Here is a 21,204-nt window from a genome sequence, read left to right as displayed (position 1 = left end):
TTTCCCGTCTCGGATTACCTTTTTTCCCTGTCATTCCTTACGTGAGTTTTCTCTGCTGCCGGTTGTTTTGGTTCCGTTTTTTGCGCTCCGGTTATTGACATTTCGGATTACCCTTTTTCCCGTGTGGATTACTGCCCGTTTTCTGATTGGATTATTTTTTTTCAGCCCAAGACTTTGCCTGGTTACTTTCTGTGCATTTATGTTTTCATATATAGACATTTATTACTATCCTTTATGTTAATAAATTTTCTTTTTTTGGACCCTGGCCTGCGTTCTCCTTCCCAGCACCCTCATCTGTTTCACTGATAATAGAAATAAAATGTAATTGAGCCGAATATGTTTAGAGTACACCAGATTACTTGAAAATAAATTGCCACGTTACAAAAAAAATGAACAGCCCATGAATTCTAGTTCACTCTCTCGCAACCCAAGAGTATGGAGATAAATGATCACGAAGAATATGCTAGGTTTAACAAGAAGTCACTGTTATGGTTGCTAACTAGTTCTTCATTGTTATTACCTGTTGTAGTAATAGTGTTGTAAAGTCAGGCTGATGCACATGCTTTACAGTTGTACCATGTTCTGTTCTGTGGTCACTGGAGATCTTTAAGTTAACTAGCATTCATCTGAAGCTCTATTTGTATGTGGTTTTGTTAAACATAAGAGTCACATATTGTAACATGGATGATAAAAATATATGAGCATTTTAGATACAGGTTACAGACTAAATTAATTGATTCATGTAGAACAGAATAAGGTGACTGATTTGAATAAGGTGATGTTTTTAATGAGATTATCTTTTTTTGTAGGTGAACAACAATGGCGATCTAACCTTTGATCGAGCTTTATCCAATTTCGTTCCCTTCCAATTCCCTGTGAATGGTGGACAAGACATAATTGCTCCATTTATGACTGACATTGATAATCGTGGAAACGGCGTCATCTCATATCAACAGTTCACTTCAGGCAGTGTTCTGACTCAAGCTACTCAAAACATAAATCAGTATTTCCCCCAGCTGGGTTTCAGTGCTACTTGGGTCTTTGTCGCAACGTGGGATAGAGTAGCCTACTTTCCGACTAGTAATACGGTAAGATGATATTCTTAGAATTCAAATGGAATTCAAATGACCACCACATGTGTATTCTTAACAAATAACCACAATGATTGTACTGTCCTCAACATGGGTTAGTGCCTTGACAGTCAGATAAACTTCTTTCCCTCACAAGACTCTGAAGACAAAAAGTTCATTTGTCCACAGGTTTAATGGTCTGGGTATGGAGTAAAACTACAAATGAACAAATAAATATAACAATAGTGAATACACATGACACTAAAGCACAATGTGGCTAATGCAATAGCCGGATAGAAAATTATAAAAAGAAAAGGATCTTAAACCATAACAACACTCATATGCAAGTATAATGTACCCCCACATCAATTATACAAATACTTACAAGCGATGCTGTGGCAGGATTAAAGATTACACAAATATATGGTGATTAAAGAGAGCCATCATTACCGATGCCCGCATGGAGCATTTTTACTTCCTGATTCACGTGGATAGCGGAAATAACAGAATTACAGCGACATCAAACTTGCCACTAGAGGGAGCTCTAAACCAAAATAAACTGAACAGGTTAATTAGTACCATGGATAACATTAAATAATTAAATGGGTTACCAAATTAAAAACAAAATAAATAATTTGTAACATTAAACATTTTCCAACACACTCCCCATCTGGCGTGGACAACACGTCCCGACTCACGAGTCATTTAGACTGATCTAGTTAAGTTTCTCAGGAGTAAGGAGAACGATTGTCTTAGTAATAGGTCGTATGAATACCTTTGGGCCTTCCTTATTAAAGACATTGACTTCCACCTTACGGATTTTGTTGTCCTTGCTTGGGAAGACTTGAGTAACAACTCCCATAGGCCATTCATTTATTTTTTGTTGTTCATCCTTCAAGAGTATGATGCTCCCTAGTTCAAGGTCAAGCTTACTAGAAGGCCACTTTCTTTTTGGTTGCAAAAGAGGTAGGTACTGCATTTTCCATTTATCCCAGAAAGTTTGTGCCAAGTGTTGTACCTGTCTATACTGTCGATTATGAAGGTTTTTGACCCAATCCCCAGGTGGGGCAGGAGCAATTGTGACCTTTTGAGTTAGAAGAGCATTAGCTGTAAGTATGAATGGGTCATCTGAGTCAGTTGACACTGGGACAAGAGGTTGAGCATTGATTATGGCAGCAACTACTGCCATTAAAGTGGAGAGTGTCTCATGTGTCAATGCTGAAGGTCCAAGCTGTTGGAACATTGCATCTAGTATCCTTTTCGCAAGTCCAATCATCCTCTCCCAGGATCCACCCATAAGAGACGCATGAGGCGGGCTGAACTGCCAGATACAGCCGTGGTCCACAAGAAGTTTTTTAACAGAGGTATTGTTGAGATTAGAGGAAATGTGAACTCCTTGCAAACACCTACAAAATTTGTTCCTCTATCTGAGAGAATGAGCTTCACAGGCCCTCCAATGGCAAGAAAGCGGAACAAGGAATTAATGAAGCTATATGTATCTAAAGATTCAATTAGCTCAATGTGTACCGCTCTCACACTCATACAGGTAAATATTACTGCCCACATTTTGCTCTGTATATGACCACCTCTGGTATGTCATGCCACCACACTACATGGGCCTAATGCCACATTCGTAAACGGAGGATCAGTGGACACATGATCTGCTGGAAGGTCAGCCATTTTTTGAGTCTGAGGTTCTCTTCGTAGTCTTCGGCATGTAACACATTCATGAATGACACTGCAAACATGTCTCTTGCCACCAATTATCCAATAACCAGCAACATGCACTGCACCCACTGTGTAATGTCATCCCTGGTGTTGCACCTTCTCATGATGATGTTTAACTAAAAGTGTTGCAATGTGATGTTTCCCAGGGATGATAAGGGGCTTTTTTTATGTCAAGCTCAATGTGTGCTTCTGCTAATCCTCCTCCTACTCTTAACAGGCAGTCTGCATCTATGAATGAGTCTAAACCTTTAAGGAGGCTCTTTTTTGAAAGCTTGGTCCCCGTTTCAAAGTCCTTATACTCTTGAGCATATGTCTCCTATTTCACTGACTTGATGATAATTTTTTCAGCACACAAGAGTTCTTCAACTGTTGGAGCATTGGGACAGTAATGCCAACCCTTGCAGCTTGACGTTTCTGTTGTAGAACCTTTATGGAACTGAAAAGATATATGAAGAAGACGTGCAATGGCATGAGTGATAGACTTCCAAGTGGAAAATTTGGAGAAGCGTTGTGCTCCAAGATTCATGTTCATCATTGTGGTCTTCAATATGGAGACTTGAGGATGTACCTCTGCATCTAAAGAAGGATCCTCAGTATGTGGATATGTTAATAATAAGCTTATATGTGCTCTCTTCAGGTAGGGTCTGGGGGTTGTTTTTCAGAAACTTTGGTCCATGTAACCAATTGGTGTCTTGGAGATGAGCAGCAGTGACAGACCTTGTTGCAATGTGTGCTGGGTTTTCAGCTGTGTGAACATACTTCCATTGATTTTAATGTGAAGACTTGCGAATCTGGAGGACACGGTTGCTGACATATACATATAAGCGTCGGGTCTCATTATATATGTAGCCTAACACTACCTTACTATCTGTAAAGTAAGTCATCTAAGGGTATGTCAATTTCTGAAGTAATGAACTCCGCCAGGTCCACTGCTAGAACTGCAGCACACACCTCAAGACGGGGAACTGTTTGTTCAGGGCTGAGTTTTGCCTTTCCCATGATGTAGCTGACATGGTTGATTCCACATGAATCTGAGGTAGGCCGCTGCAGCTATTGCTTTTGTTGATGCATCAGAGAAGACAAACAACTCCTTTCGTGTAGCTGTAGAAGATGATATGTTTGTGTAACATATTGGAATCTGGAGCTTACTTAAATCCATAAGTGAAAGTCACCACCTGTCCATTTTTCCTGCATTTCCCAGTCATCATTCTGGTTATTAAGCTCTCTCTTGATGAATTTTTCCTGGATTATAACCAGAGCAACAAAGCCAAGGGGAACAAAGATGCTATTAATGGTGGACAGGACACCTCGACGAGTAAAGGGTTTTGCATCAGTAGCTATTTCAAAGGTAAAGGTGTCAGATTTCAGGCTCCAATTCAATCCTAGACTTTGCTGTGTAGGAAGTATATCAGATCCAATATCCAAATCTTGGCGATCACTGGCATGATCCTGAGGTGGGAAGGCCTTTAGAACCTCTTTGCTGTTTGAAGCTATCTTGTGAAGCCGTAAGTTGGAACCAGCTAAAGTCCTCTGTGTGTTTTTCAGCAAGCCTACTGCTGCCTTGACTGTAGGAAGAGACTTCAAGCCATCATCAACATAGAAGTCACGGTTTACAAAGTTCTTGACCTCAGACTCACTCTTAGCGAACTGCCTGAGACAATAGATGGCCACAGCAGGAGATGGACTGTTGACAAATACATGGACCCGCATGCGGTACTCAATGACTTCATTAGATGGATCATTATTACGGAACCACAGGAACCTTAGGAAGTTGCAATCTTCCTCTCTCACTAGGAAACGGTAGAACATTTGTTCAATATCAGCTGTTATGGCCACAGCTTCCTTCCAAAATCGCATAAGAACCCCAAGAAGAGTATTTGTCAGGTCTGACCCAGTTAAAAAAAACATAATTTAACGAGACATCTTCAAAACAGGCACTGGAATCAAAGACATCTGTTATATTCCCAGGGTGTAGTCCTATACATTTCTTAGGGTGATATACTCCAAAGAGAGGCAAAAAAAGAGAGGGGGAGCTTCTTCAGCATGGTTGTTACAAAAAACTTTATCCATAAAGGTAAAGAAGTGTCGTTTCTTTTCTTTCTTTCTTTCAAGTTTTCGTCTCAAGGTTGACAACCTTTTCATAGCTTGACATCTGTTGTTAGGGAGTCTGCACCTTGAAGCTTTAAAGGGCAGTGGCGCTACCCAGCTGTGGCTTTCATCTTTCTCTAATTCTTGTCCCATAATGTGAAGGAACGCCAGATCATCAATGGATGGGGCCACTTTGTCATCCCCGCAGGTAGCCTTAAACACTTTTTGACCAAACTGAACACCTTTGTGATTGTAAACCAGTTGCTCCATAGAATGCAGCACTGGGTGAAGGAATATCTGCTCTATTTTCAGGAATGTTGTTACACTCTAGCAAATTTGGTAAGGAGAGGATTACCTTTCCATCTACGGACTCGATTTGGTTGCCAGATGTTTTTCGACCGATAGTCTTTGTAATTCCAGAACAGGTCCTAAGGGTATACAGAGAAGCTGGTCTGTTTTCCATGAAGGCATCAAAGAATTCAGAACAAGCTAAAGACCTATTGCTCTGCTCCTCAAGGATCATGTAGACTTTCAGTTATTTTCCAGGCTGGTCTTTAGGGTAAACTTTCACCAAGCTGATTTTTGAACATAACTTATTACTAAGGTCACCTTTGCAAACTTCAGTGCAATGAGCTTCCACTTCTGTCGGTGGCTTGGAAACTTACTCCCCGCGATGCTGTGGTGAGGAGGCTACATCTTGAATCTTTGGAGCTGGGCCTGGATGTAGTGCAGAAATGTGATTCTCACTTCCACACTCAGAACATTTAGTCACAAATCTGCAGTTCCTGGCTGTATGTGTAGTGGCTAAACAACACTTGAAACAGATTATTTTTCCTTTCAAAAATGCAAAACGTTCCTCCAAAGGCTTTTCACGGAAGGAACGACATTTCCTAAGTAAGTGAAGTCTTTTGTGAATAGGACAAAGTCTCTCAGCATCCTCAGCTTTCCGCTCGTCTTTATCTGTGTCAAAATGAGCAGGGGAAGATACACTTATTTTGTTAAATGAGACTTCTCTTGATTTGCTTGGCTTCCAGATAGGCTTGTCTGTCTTTTGAAATGAATCTGTTTGAACAGAAAGGATGAACCCTGGGTCATTCCTTATTCTAGCTTGCTGACTAATAAAGTCAACCAAGACCTCAAAGGGGGGAAATGAAACACAATACTTCTCTTTATAACCAGATCCATGTGACAACCACTTTTCTTGTAGAATAAATGGTAGCTTCTGAACTATGGGTAGCAAGTAATGTAAATGGTAGCTTCTGAACTATGATACCCCTAGCTGTATCCAGATATGACAGGCCTGGAAGGTATCCATCAGCTTTGGCTGATTCTATTTCCATAAGAAGATCAGCACTTACAGCATTCTGAATGGAATGCTGCCAAGCTCTGAAGCTCTCCGGTTGGTCATTGAACTGTACTAAACCAGTGTTCACGAGTTCACAGCGAGCAAAATATCTGACAAAGTCTGAAATGTCTGTCTTGTCTTGTCGAGACATTGACATTGGGAAAGGTGACGTGTTGCTTTGGGCGAAACGTGTGTGCTTGAGTGTTACCAGAAGGATGATCCATGGCTGGTGAGAATTGTGGTGGTTGAGCAGGATTTGTCTTTGGTTCCATGTGATAAAATTCAGCATCGTCTGAGCAACTCTCAACCTTGAAACATGTAGCATGAACAGAATTTCTGACAAATAACTCTGTGTGAGGCTGTGTGGTTTCATCTGGAGGGAGTATTTCTTTGCTTTTGACGCTGATTCTGTGACTGCATGTAGATTCATTTGTTCAACGTATTCACATGTCCACTGCCTAACATCAACAGGAGATATTTCTAGTGGAGGATCTTGTTTACTATGGTCACTGGTTTCAACGGCTGCTTCTAAAGCTTCTGCTTCAGCCACAGCTGCAGCAGCTTCTCTCTCTAACACCATTCTATTCATTTGTGCTTCCAATTTGGCTTTCTCCACCCTTATTCTTTCCTCCTCATCTGGTTAACAGGTTAATTAGTACCATTAGTAAATAATTAAATGGGTTACCAAATAATTTGTAACATTAAACATGTTCCAACACAATCATGTTTACAGACAATGTCTTCAAAATTGTAACAGTGAGATCTGTGAAATAAATAAATATTTCATTGAGGTGGTTTTTTGCATCCATTTTCAGGAAACATCTTTCCAAGTAGTTTTGATTTCCAACGGCCTTTATTCATTTATTCTGATGAACTATGGTGTGATTGCTCCAACACTCATGAATGTGCAGGTATACATCATTTATTGACAATATTGATTGATGATTTGTTAACCTGTCAAATTAACAAAGCTTAGTTAATACATTTATCTTCTAAATTATTCTCCTTATTATTAGGCTGGTTATGACACAGTTGACTCCAGCTACTATTTCTCAATTCCTGGGTCATTTCAACACAACTACCAAAGTTTTACCTATAGCAGCAATGTGAATGTCACAGGCAGATGGGCTTTCCGTGTAGATCAAGGATCACGGGGCTGTCAGTTTAATGGTAATGCTTTCACAAAATACTATTAATTCTTGCTGTTGAAAAAATATTTGTCTCACTGTTCAGATTTATCTGTACAAACTACAATTAATCTAACTGCTTTATTCTACCAGATAACTTTGTGCAACTAGGTGCCATATTCTGGACAGATAACACTTGCCAGCGTAAATGCACTTGCACCCGCAGTGGTCTCCAGTGCATCTCCCAGCCATGTACATTTGCTCAAGCTTGTCGACAGGCTGCTTTACAGTATAGCTGCCAAAATGTACAACGCCGAACTTGTACTATTTCTGGAGATCCCCACTACTATACATTTGATAATCAAATCTTTCACTTTCAAGGAACCTGCACTTACATCTTGTCCGAGGTTTAAATAATTTATATTATAGTATAATTCACTATGACAAAATGGGGGGTATGAAAAAATAAACATTATTTTCTTGGCAGGCCTGTGGCAACAGCTTGCCTTACTATCGCATTGAAGGGAAAAATGAGCATCGAGGCAGTGCACATGTGTCCTGGACACGCCTGGTCAGGGTATTTGTCTATGACGAGATGCTGGAATTAGTAAAAGATCATCCATATGACGCCAAGGTGAGTATCATTACACTAGGGGATGACCCAGAAACAAGCTTCAATTCAACTTTAAAGCATCAAATCCTCCAAAAACACGAAAAAACCTATTTACCTAGTAAAGTTTATACTCTCAATAATTTTTTAAGCCCACACACAAAGCACAATATGATTCACAGCCTTCATACAATTAGAAAAAAAGTTTTGGACAAAACTGACCTAGGTGGCGCTAGACCGGTTTTTCCCTTACCTTTAGACGCGTCTCTTTCTTCACTGGGGTAATATATTCCAACACAAATAATCCACAAAAATCCACACAGGTCCAAGGAATTAAAATCTGTAAGCCTTTTAATCCAAAACGCTCTGGTCGCACCGCAAATATTCCGTTAGAGTTCTGAAAACTGGAAACAGAAGTGCGCCATCATCTCGTTTTGCCGCTCTAACTTCTAATTGGGATATAAAAATTCAAAGTCTACGTCATATTTATAGCCCAGGTCCTAACGAATCAAATAAGCCCTCATTTGAGCCAATCGGTGCTTGTATGGCAGAGATAGACGGCTGAGAAGCCAATGGTGGCATGACCTCATTTTTGGGAACCCGCTTTTGACTGACAATTACTCCTTCCAATAGCAATGAAATGGGCTGGGACCTATACAGCCGTTTAGCCAATAAGCAGACGATTCCAACGGTATGCGACATGCTTTACATTCTTTGCCTGTGTCTGCGTGAACTGGATGCGCAGAAGAATTCTTGCGTAATCCCTGACCTTTTGTCCCTCTCACAGCTCAGGGTGTCAAGTTACAGGCCTGTTTTCACACCAGAGTGATAGAGAGAGAGTCTAGGCTTATTTATGGCTTGTCAGACTGAGCCTGCAGCCTTTTATTTCAAAGTTATATAGTAAACAAGTACACAAAAACGCTGCACCAGACGACCATGGCCGTAGAAAAATATTCATATAAAATCCATTTTTTGGTCTTTTGACTTGAAATTTTTTTTTTTGGTGAAAGCCAAGACATGTGGCTATGACTCTCAGTTGTTATTTGGTCCCTAACATGTTCCAGAAAAATAAGATTAATCAGTTTATCAGAAAAACAACCCAGGCGGACAGGAAAACCTGCATTCTAACCCCTGTAATTTTGTGCCAGTAAGGCCTAGAATCAAACTAGTTTCTGAAACTAGAGAATCTCTTCTTTCAAATGAGATCAGGCTCACCCCTATGTGTCAAAGTATGTGGGAGCTGTACCACTTTTTGTTGGGCAGGTCATATATGCAGAGATCCTTAAGAGGTTAATTATCTGATTTTAGTTCCTTTGTACCTCCAGGTGAATGGAACCTTCGCAACAACGCCTTTCAGTCTTCGCGACAGCTCTATTCACGTTTATCGGCCAGGTTTTTCTATTGTAATCAGTACAGCATTTGGACTAGTTGTTACATATGATGCATATTCATATGCAACCATCAATGTGCCTTATAACTACCAAAGTGCCACATGTGGCCTGTGTGGTAACTTCAACTACCAACAAAATGATGACTTTCGCACACCTTCAGGAGAAATCCTGGGCTCAGACGTGGGCTTTGGAGACTCCTGGAAGGCAGTGGGAGATACAGATCCTGGCTGTCAGATTGACGGGTGCTCAGGTCTGGCATGTGCAGGTTGTACAACATATCAGAGCAACCTTTACAGTAACTCAGACCACTGTGGAATCTTGGGAGATGCTAGTGGTCCTTTTGCCAGTTGCCACTCCATTCTGTCACCACACACGTTTTTAGACAGCTGTGTCTATGATCAATGTGTGGGTGGTGGATACCAACCAATTCTGTGTCGATCGATTGGTGTTTATGCTACGCAGTGTCAACAGTGGGGCATACAGCTAGGTCAATGGAGAAGAACAGGATTTTGTGGCAAGTTAAATATTTCTTTTTTATATGACCATAATTGATGTGTTTTGTTTAAGTTTAAAATTTAATCATACTCTTCTGCTACAATCTACTCCCAGAATTACCATGCCTGGAGCACAGTCACTATGAGTTCCAGGGAACAAGCTGCCCAGCAACATGCAGCAACCCTTCTTCACCTTTAAATTGCACCTTACCATATCAGGAAAGCTGTATCTGTGATGCAGGTTATGTCCTAAGTGGAAGTACATGTGTTCATCAAAGTAAATGTGGCTGCACTTTTAATGGACTTTATTATGTTGAGGGTCAATCAGTGCTATTGGACAATGACTGTGGCAGGCTATGCAACATGCAGCCACATTTGCCATGCAGCAACATGGTAATGACCTGCCAACATCATCAATGTGGTCCACAGGAGGTATGTACCATCAATAATGGTGTAAGGGGCTGCAGACCTACCAGTTACGCCACCTCTTGGGTTGACCGTCTAGGCTCATATCACACCTTTGATGAAGTAGATTTCAGGTATCAAGGAGCCTGTGAACTCATCTTCACCAGAGTTAATGAATCATCACCACTACCTAACTTTGCAGTAACACTGCAGAGAATCCCAATGGGTCCTTCTGGGTTTTCTAAGATCCTGAGATTTGAGGCAGGGGGATTTCAGATATCTCTAGAAATGAGAGAAGGAGGAAATATACAGGTAAGATTATAAAATATATATTTATAAAACAGTTCCTTAAAATCCCTATATATATATACGGTATATTTCTGTCACAAGTCTGAATCAAGAAAATCTATAATTAGTAATTATTTAATATGGCAACCTATTGTTTCCTTATCCAGGTTAATGGACGCTTTGTTGCTCTACCCTACAGTGTTGGCATTGGTCAAATCCTTATCTATCATAGCAGTGTGAACAGTATAATTATGGAAACTTCATTTGGGGTAACTGTAAGATCTGACTGGTCACACCTAATTAGAATCACAGCACCCAACACCTACACTGGTGCACTTGCTGGTCTGTGTGGGAATTTCAATGGAAATGTAGAAGACGAGTTTTATGGCCCTGGTGGAATCTTGTTAAATAGTTCCCAGGAGTTTGGGGATAGCTGGAGAACTGGATCTCTTTCAGCCTTCTGCGTAGACTCAAATGTACAACCAGGAGAGAACAGCAGCAACTTCACTGAACACTGCAACATCATGGCTTCTCAAGATGGACCATTTGCTCTATGCCATAGCATCCTGAACCCTCAGATTTGGATAGGAATTTGCAGAGACAATTTGGGACAGACCCATGGTGCCAGAGAAGCCATGTGTGAGGCTCTACGAGCCTACGCTGTACTCTGCCAGCAAAGTGGCATCAGTGTAGGAGAATGGAGAAATATCACCAACTGTGGTGAGTAAAATAGTAGCTTACAACAAGACTTTAAAATAGTTTGATGAAGTTTAATAAAAAGTGTTCTAAACAGAAATATATAGCTATAAAGTATTTTATTTTTTTCAGATTTCCAGTGCCCAGCCCACAGCCACTATGAGGAATGTGGCACTTCATGCCCTGCAGCCTGTCCTAGTCTGTCTTTTCCATTCCCTTGTACCCGGCTCTGCCAGGAGGGATGCCAGTGTGATAATGGGCTAGTGCTAAGTGTAGACCAGTGTGTCCCCCCTACGGGTTGTGGGTGCTTTCATGAAGGCCGCTACAGACAGAGTGGAGAGCAGTTCTGGTCTGGTCAGCAGTGCCAGTTCCATTGTGTCTGTGATGGGACATCAGGTTTTGTCAACTGTAATTCATCATCTTGCCAAGTTCATGAAATATGCCATGTCATTGACGGAGAATATGGCTGCCATCCTCGACCCAGTGCCACATGCTCTGCTTCAGGGGACCCCCACTACACTTCTTTCGATGGATATAGATTTGACTTCCAGGGCACATGCCACTATACACTGGCAACTGTATGTAATGATACTCTAGGACTACCATATTTTCAAGTCACGGCATGAAATGAACCATGGAATGGACTCTCAGTGTCAATCACTGTGGAAGTTTATGTCAATGTTTCAGGACACCTGGTACATGTTTCACGCAACATGTATGGCACAGCTGAGGTGAGTTAAAAAAAAAAAGTCTGATAATGAAAAACAGTATTTATTCAGTGAGAAATTAAAATATTACAATTTACAGTATACATTAGATAAATAAGTACAGTCTGATAAAGATGGAAGGTCTGTTTGGAAGGACAGGAGTTCAATACTACTGCTGGGCCCCTGAGCAAGGCCCTTAACTTTCAACTTCTCAGCTGTATAAATGACATAAATGTAAGTCATTCTGGATTGGCCTTTAAATGTAAATTTTTCTTTCTTTTCATCAGATGAAACAGTGAAACCAGGAATCTTCCTGCTGTTCTCGACCATGTGTCAGTTTACTCCAATGGAAGAAATACATTTATTACAACTGACTTTGGCCTAAGTGTGAGCTATGATGGCTCTTGGGTAGTTCTAATCACAGTTCCAGGGAATTACAGTGGAGCCACATGTGGCCTCTGTGGTAACTTCAATGGTGACAGCAATGATGATTTCCGTTTGCAATCTGGCAGGCTCAGTTTTTCTGCTGCAGAGTTTGGAGCTGACTGGAAAGTGGGGAATGAAACAAGATGTAATGGTGGATGTGGAGACTCCTGCCCACAATGCCAAGACCCCTCTAGAGCACAGTCTCTGTGTGGAATCCTAACAGACAATCAGGGACCTTTGAGTTTTTGTCATGCTGATGTTGATCCACTTGCCTACTATAACCACTGTGTCTTTGATCTATGCCTATCTGAGCACAGAAACGATGTACTGTGCCGATCCATTGAGACATATGTTAGTGCCTGCCAGTCTGCCAATGTCAGGATTTATCCCTGGAGAGAAAATACAACATGTCGTAAGTGGATTAAAATAAAATTAAACCTGTTTATCTATCTAAATGTTCATTATCAGGAATCTGTATTTTCTCCTTATAATATTATAAACATATAAACCATTGAAAATCGTTTGTCAGCATGTTGGTTAAACAGATGCATTCATGTGATGTGTAACAGTAGTTGTGTAGTAAAAGGTCATACCATTATATGTGTGCTAATTCCTCAGCAATAATCTGCCCTGTGAACAGTCACTATGAGCTGTGTGGCTCTGACTGTGGTCATACCTGTCCCAGCAGCATAAATGTCACATGTGAGAGAACATGCAGAGAGGGTTGTTTCTGTAATGAAGGCTTTGTAAGGAGTGAAAACAACTGTGTGCCTGTAGAGCAATGTGGTTGCTCGTATAACGGATTCTACTTCCAGGTGAGTTTCTGACACTTTTTACATTGTCTTATATAATACTGTATGTTTATACCTTTCTACAATTTGTACTGTCACAATCTAATATTAACACTTTTTTGGCTGAATATTTTATTAATTTTATTACTTCCATGGGTCAATACAAAATTTGGAATAGAATTAAAGCTGACTGTTTTCTGGCATGTTTCTCTTGTTATGGTATTTGTGTATAAATAATATTTAGTGTAAAAATGAATACCACTAAACTCTTAAATTAAATTATATACTTTATGTTAAAACTTTGATAAATAAAATCAGTGAATGATCTATACAGTTTTTCCTCCCCACAGTAACCTGAGTCACCTCAGACTTGCTCATTGGTGATAAATACATACACATTTAAATATATATAATATACATCTTGTATTTAGTATTATATTAATCTTTATATTAATCTTCATAATAACCTTTTGGTTTATATATATGTTCTGTAAAGCTGCTTTGAGACTGTACAAATACAATTAAATGGAATTGAATTAAAAATCGAATGATGTGTTCAATTAAATATGTAATTATAATGCCGATGTTTTCTGAACGTTAATGTGCTTTACCTGTATGTTTTATTTTAGGCCCCCCATATAAGCATCCACTGCTGAAAGCACTATACACATTAAATTGAATTGAATATTTTGTACTGTATACATGTACATGCTCAGTTTACGGCTAGAATAACAATAAAGTCTAATCTAAATATAATATTTTCTTTTGTTCTTGCAGATTGGTGAACAGTTCTGGACTGAACATTGTTTAGAACACTGTGAGTGCTTAGGATCCAATAACCTGCTCTGCATCTCAACCCCCTGCTCTTCCACTGAGGAGTGTGTGATCAGGAATGGTAGACTTGGCTGCTACAGTCAAATGTCAACTTGCATGGTCACAGGAGATCCCCATTATTATACCTTTGATGGGGCAGTGGCCCACTTTCAGGTTTGAACTGAATACTATTACATTCATGAAATGGCAGCATGACAGTGCAGCGGGGACAGTGTGGAGTATCTTTCTTACATTTATGCCATTTGGCAGATGCACACATCCAAAGGGAAGTACGAAAGTGCTTTTAAATCTATCAAAGAATACATCTAGACTGATTCACTTGGTTACAGACTTTGAAAACCATCAACCTAAAACTCTGTCAGGACACCCAAACAGGGAGAATAAGCATGTTTATTTATGTCAGAAGAGTTAGAAGAGTTAGATCTTTACTTGTTGTTCGAAGACAGTCAGTGTCTCAACTGTTCGGACATCTAGGGTTTCATTCCACCAGATAGGTGCCAGAACAGAAGAGTCTAGATGTATGTTGAGGTGCAGTGAGAGTCTACCAGAAGTGATAAGAGCAAAGAGGGAGCTGGTCTGTTTTTACCTTTTTTATGCAAGCAATCAGGGTTTTAAATCTGATTTGTTCAGTTACCAGAAGCCAGCGGGGATTAAAAAAAAAGACAAGCTGTGGTATCTGGGGGCAGGAAAAGATAAGTTGAGTGTCATCAGCGTAGGAGTAGTAAGAGACCACATGTAAAGACATATAGTAACTTTGCCAAGAGATTGAGTATAGAGGGACAAAATCAGAGGACTAAGTACTGAACCTTGTGGTGCTCCCCTTCATGTTACCTGATGGGAGCAAACTTACAGGTAGGAAGCAAACCATTCCCATGCTTATCCATTAATTCCAACATTCCTGATGGTGCACAAGAGAGTCTTGTGGTTCACTGTATCAAACACCGCTGAAAGGTCAAATAAGATGAGGACAGATGAAGCTTGGCATGTAGTTTCTCAGAGACACCCAAAAGGGCTATAAAGCCAGACTGGTTGGGATCATTGAACGTTGTTTTGTAAACGATAGACAGAGTTGATTATAGACGATGTGTTTAAGAATTTTAGTTAGAAATGAAAGAAGTGATACTGGTCTGTAGTTACTGATGGTTACTGATGTCTGATGGATCCAGAGCAAGTTTCTTTAGGATAGGAATAACCCTTGTTCTGTGGAAGGTAGTTCTCTTCATGTCTGCTCTCCTCTTTGTGGGTTTCCTCTGGGTACTCTGGTTGTTTAATTTTTCATGACTTCATTTAACATTGTAATATTTAACCAAACATTTTGCAGGGTACTTGTTCATATGAGATTTCTCAGACATGTGGGAATGTCTCTGACAATGGTCTACAATTCAGAGTGGTGGCATCCAACATGCGCCGTGGGAGCACAGTTGTGTCCTTCGTCTCTGTAGTAGATTTGTGGCTAACTAAACAACAGGAGCAAACACAAATTACAATCGGACAAAACAGGAAAGTAAAGGTATTAAAACAGTAATACTGAAACATAAAACTTTATACTCTTGCTTCCAGGGAAATATGTATGAGATATGGTGGATTTCTTTCCTTTTTGCTCTTACAGGTTAATGGGAATGCAGTGAATTCATCTACTTATCAAATCAGTAACCTTGCAGAAATATATCAGGAGCAGAATTTTATAGTTGTGAATGCATCGCATGATCTCATGGTCTACTTTGATGGTCAGTTTACACTATTGGTGAGATTGGGCCCAAGCTTCCATGGGTCTGTGTGTGGGATGTGTGGTAACAATAATGGAGATCCTACAGATGACAAGACCCGACCGAATGGAGAACTTGCACAGAATGATATTGCTTTTGGCAACAGTTGGAAATCAAACACCAGTGGCCCAGGGTAATTAATTTGATAAGAAGATAACAGTAACATAATAACATGAAATAAAACTTATGGACTTTCCAAACCTAGTTTAGCCTTGACAATAAATGTTAGCAATATATTAGTATTTGCATTTAGCTGCTGACATTCCAGCTATGTTTCAAGTAAATGCATGTACTTATGACAGTGAAAACATAAAAGTTAGATGTTGCACGGTTAAGATATTTATTTTCATGTTTATAAAATACATTTTTTTTACTAAGAATTTCTAAAGGTGCAAATTTGCAAAACTTTTCACATTTTCACACTTTAATATAATGTCCACCCTGTGTCCTGTCTAGATGTGGTGCTAGTGACCAGCCTGTTAATGATAGTGACTGCCCCTTCAGAGAGGAGTACTCTGCACTCTGTAACATCATCACCAACACCAGTGGACCATTCCAACATTGCCATTTCCGTATCAGCCCTGAATCTTACTTCAGTTCCTGTGTGTATGACTTATGTGCTTACCCACAGTCATTGGGACAAGACTTGCTGTGTTCAGCTGTGCAGGCTTATGATGCTGCTTGCACTGTGCTGGGGCTCATGATCCCAAACTGGCGCTCTGATCTGTCTTGCTGTAAGTTTGCTGTATCCATGCACTCATCTCTGAGGCAGTATTTTAAGAATCTAAATAAATGGTGGACTAAAATAAAATAAAATAAAATGGCATCATAGTCAAAATGCTGTGGTAGATGTTAGGTTTAAACTTATAAAAATTACTCTGACACATGTGTATGTCACATGTTTCCTCTATTTAGCGAGAACTGACCCCTGTGAAGATCTACACTGTACTGAGGATGAGTGGTGTGGGGAGAAAGATGGCAAATATGGTTGCTTCTGTAACGAAAATTATCCCAGACAAAATCCTTATAGTTATGGTACAATTTATTTTACAATTATATTCATATGGAAACAAATGCCCTAATTATGTAATTCTCACAAACCGTCTCTGACTAATTACTTTTTTTTTACCAGACTCTATTGAAATATGTGAGAGCAGCTCTGGCAACATGTCTCTGTCACGCTGTCAGCTGTTTGAAGCTGGTTTTCTTACTAACAACCTCCATTTACATGACCCCAACTGCAATGGAACAATCCAGGATGGAAGACTGGTGTTTCACTTTGATAATGATGACCACATGTGTGGTACAAATCTCACGGTACACATCACTGTCAATTGAGATCGCTTTAATTAAATTTCTTATCAATAATAATAAAAAAAAACATTAACATAATTAATACATTATTTCATTATTTTATTAATATTTCTAGGCCAATGGTACCCATTTCATTTATGAGAACATAATCCAAGGAGAGATGGACTCAACAACAGGTTCTATACACAGAAACAAAACGCTGGAACTTAGCTTCTCCTGCATCTACAAGCTCAGCGAGTCATTTAGCATGGACAGAGAGATAAATCCTATTCAAAGGTAGGGTTGCAGTTTACTAAAAAACCTGATAATGTAATGGATGTAGGTTTAGCCTTGCATGTATTGTCTGCACCAGCCCTGTATACCAGCTGCAACTAAATATATGGTTAAACTTTTTTTAAAGCATCGTGCACAAGACTCTTCCAGGTAAAGAGGGAATGTACCAGATCAAGATGATTCCCTATGAGGATTCTGGCTTCTCCCACCCTTACAATGGCAGGGTAAATATAGAGGTGGGAGAGCAAATCTACATAGGCGTCTTTGTTCAAGGAGTGGACAGCCGTCAGCTTGCTACAGTGATAGATTCTTGTTGGGCTACACCAGTAAATCAGAGGAACTATACTGTTCGCTGGGACCTTATTACAGGAATGTAAGTAACTTCCTCTTTCAAACGAAGGTTCTTTCACTACCTCAAGTTGAGTGGTCAGGGTCATCGAGCATGTTGCTCACCCAGTTCCCTTTATCTGTGGGAAAATAATAGTGACTAATTTATTTTAAACGATTTATGATTAATAAGTTTTTATGTTTGATGTTCTTTTAGATTTGAGACTATATATTCATTCATATCTCTTACAGCAGCCCCTATAGCTTTACACACACCAAAAGACCTTTGTAGTAACTTGTAGTAACTTGACTAATTTATTGAACATAATGCAAACATATATTTACAATCTTTGAAGATGAAAGTTGATATCCAGTGTGTTGCTCTTATAGTTTGTGTGGTAAATAACTGTATGTGTTCACCTTCCACCACTTCCTCTACCTGTAATAAACCCTCTGTGCACACACTGCCCCCACCTGGTGACAGTTCAAAATGCATTCACAACATCGGCTCGTACAATATCTCGATAATGAATTGCCTGCATGTATAAATTTAAAGAAATAAAGAATTTCCTGATAACAGTATATGAAATATTCTCAGGTGTCCTAATCCAAACGATGCTACGGTGAAGATTCTAGAGAATGGAGTCTCTACAACTGGACGATTCTCCTTTAAGATGTTTGCTTTTAACGATGATGAATCTAGGATTTTCCTTCACTGCAGCATTCACCTTTGTCTTCTAAGAAATCATAACTGTGCAACGGTGAGTTAGTACAGACACTATGCATATGCCTAAAGGATGAGGGTTGTGTAATAATGCCCTTAAAGGGGTAAAGGGGTGCCAACTTTTTGAGAAGGCTGATTGATGGACAACATTTAGTAATTTTACAGTGACCTGTGTGGCTTGTGGACCTGATCACTAGCCAATGAGAGGAGCAGGTGTAGTGAACCCCAAAGTCAGACCAGTAAACAGTGTTTAAGACAAAAATGGTGAACTCTCATCATGTTAAAGGTCGACTATAACTAAAGTGAAGATTCCTTTTTACTCTTTGGAAAGTGAACGGTTTGTAAGTTTTAGTGGTAGTGACACTTTAAATACTTATAATAGTGTGGTGTAGGAAAGAACTCAACCAGAATAAATAAATAAAACCTTTTGTGAACCAGGAACTTAAACAAGATATAAAATAAAACCTCTAAACATTTTGCTTTTATTTTTGATGCTACAGCGTTGTTTCCCTGGATATCACCACCGCTCAGGCAGGTCTTTGGGCACCCATGATAGTGCCTCGATCTCCGTGGGGCCTTTTATCCGGACCCCCCAAAAAAGAGGTAAAAACATAATAATATAGATTTGCAATGTTTACTTCACATTTAAGTTTCTTTAAACCCATTAAACTGTGTTTGAGCATTGTAGTGACTGGGAAAACCTGTTACAGTCCCATAGACTGGGAAGTGGTCATAATCCCATTTCATCCCTGTAGAGATCACTTAAGTCCACTAGACACAGCAGGAGTTCTCAGTAAACTGCAATGAAAAAATACAACTTAGGGCTTTAAAAAGCAGTGACCACATTCTTATAGAATTTTATGTCAGTAGTCTTATTACAATTGTTTACCTTCTTACACCCAATTTCACCTTTTGTTGTCTACAGATGTTTAGGACCAGATGTGAGGAAATGAAAAAGTCTTTCACTGGATTTTCTGAACATCCAGATCATTATGCTGTGTTTCTAAGACTTCTGAATCATAAAGCAATATTAATCATTAATTATCCTATTAGTAAATCAATTAAATGATGTCTTTATATGTATCTCCTGATTAACCAAAATAATTCGGCACAAATCCTGAAAATGTTTCAGGTTTGTTTTAAAATTTTAATAAACTTCTGTCTGTATGCATTATTATATTGTTTCTCACATTATTTCAACATAGTTTCACTCTACAGATGAGCCACAACAGTAACAGTTAGAGTAAGGACTATAAAATAATGTCCTGGTTGGAGTTATGAGTGGAGAAAATGTGGCTGTGTAGTTTGTGACAGTCTGACTGAAAGATTTTTCTTGTAGTAATCTAAAGTCTGCCTTTAGTGTCGATAAATTATGTAGTACTGTAATTTAGATTTCTTGTAGAAATGATCTCGAAACCCAGAGTTTCTTTCAGTCTCCTCCCCTTTTTTAAAGAGGAAGCGATGTTTAAACACCTCATTCATTACACACATTTCAGTTACACAGAGAGCATCAAAGGGAATGAAATATACTTTTCTGGACGATCCTGTTGATGAAGAGGCTTTATTAGATCGTAGGGAGTTACATTTACATCTGGAGAGGATTTTGAGGCCCAGAGTGGATGTTTGGTCACATCCCTATGCATTTTTATTTGAGCGGTACCGTTTTTCTCTACATCCATAATGTCATCCATCCTTACATCAGATTCATCAGCCATCACAGCCGTGCTCATACGTCGGAGCTGATGCTTTGCGTTGCCTTGTGTTTCTTTACAAATGGTAGTTTTGTGTATAACATCGGGAATGCAGAATATATTAGTAAGGCTAATTAATCATGATATCCACCACTAACCAAAAAAAAAAAAAAAAGAAATTGAATAACCACAAAATCAAAGCAATTTATATGGTGTTCTTTATTTAAAAATAAACAAATAAACAAACAAGCAAATAGATAGATAGATAGATAGATAGATAGATAGATAGATAGATAGATAAATAAATAAATAAATAAATAAAAGGTTAGATTTTAATATAGTTTCAATACTTCCTAGAATTCACCTGTGACCATACACTCACTCACCTTTAGCTTTTTTTTTTTCAGAATCTCGATTTCCAGATCTGCCTTTTGGATCTGGCGGTGTAACATCGGCCATCCATTCATCCGACCTCAAGAGGGCGCCATCGCCCGAGTAATGACTTTGCTCTTTCTCTCTCTCTCTCTACTTCCTGTACCCACCTGTTGAAAGCCATCTGAAGTGTTTAACATGTTGCGAAGTATTGCCAGCTTACCACTGTCCTTACCGAGCATTTTCCTACATTCTGCCTTGTTTGCCACATGCCTGTTCTAGACCTTGTTATTTGGATTATGAGTTGGAGTTGTTTGCTCTACGGAATTCCTACCTGTTATTGAACCACTGCCTGTTTATCTGACCACGATTGTCAGCCTACCCCTTTGTTTGTACTGCTGTCTCTTAATAAATCTCTGCATATGGATTCTAACACACGACCTAGTCAGTCTCCTTTACAGACGGTGTAGATTAGAGTTATGTAATGTAGTTCGAAAATTCCTACAGAATTAAACTGTGGCATTTTCTATAAATCACTGTGTTCATCTGTGCACCAGAAGTTGATGGACATTCCTCCTGCTGGATGGGGGATGGTTGGTAGTTAGTTAATTACTAACTACAAATTACATCTCCAACAAGTCTAATTAGATTAATGTATTAATTACTATCTCTAGAAAGTACTGGTCTACTTACTAATTTGGTCAACTTATACTTGATGTTACATCCACTATCGTTTT

The 21,204-nt window shown here is 39.3% G+C and overlaps 2 protein-coding genes across 3 annotated transcripts in view; both read left to right on the top strand.

Moving 5' to 3' along the window:
- The window catches only part of LOC113653753 (interferon-induced very large GTPase 1-like), an 859,689-nt gene that overhangs the window by 305,553 nt on the left and 532,932 nt on the right, over nucleotides 1-21,204 (top strand). The gene's annotated exons all lie outside the window — the stretch shown is intronic.
- LOC125145193 (alpha-tectorin-like) lies at nucleotides 894-19,578 on the top strand. Its single transcript, XM_047816282.1, is given in 23 exon segments — nucleotides 894-1,088; nucleotides 7,047-7,142; nucleotides 7,248-7,401; nucleotides 7,512-7,765; nucleotides 7,846-7,992; nucleotides 9,294-9,873; nucleotides 9,969-10,570; nucleotides 10,714-11,266; nucleotides 11,375-11,973; nucleotides 12,060-12,067; nucleotides 12,246-12,787; nucleotides 12,994-13,190; nucleotides 13,944-14,153; nucleotides 15,322-15,510; nucleotides 15,610-15,899; nucleotides 16,223-16,500; nucleotides 16,682-16,801; nucleotides 16,899-17,083; nucleotides 17,196-17,356; nucleotides 17,481-17,726; nucleotides 18,279-18,441; nucleotides 18,905-19,007; nucleotides 19,330-19,578. Coding segments are annotated over 23 exon segments (5,865 nt in total). The 5' UTR covers nucleotides 894-908; the 3' UTR covers nucleotides 19,338-19,578.

This window comes from Tachysurus fulvidraco, chromosome 7 (genome assembly GCF_022655615.1).
Source record: "Tachysurus fulvidraco isolate hzauxx_2018 chromosome 7, HZAU_PFXX_2.0, whole genome shotgun sequence".
Classification (NCBI taxonomy): domain Eukaryota; kingdom Metazoa; phylum Chordata; class Actinopteri; order Siluriformes; family Bagridae; genus Tachysurus; species Tachysurus fulvidraco.
The sequence above is the reverse complement of the archived record's forward strand: the minus strand, read 5'-3'. Positions and strand labels throughout refer to the sequence as shown.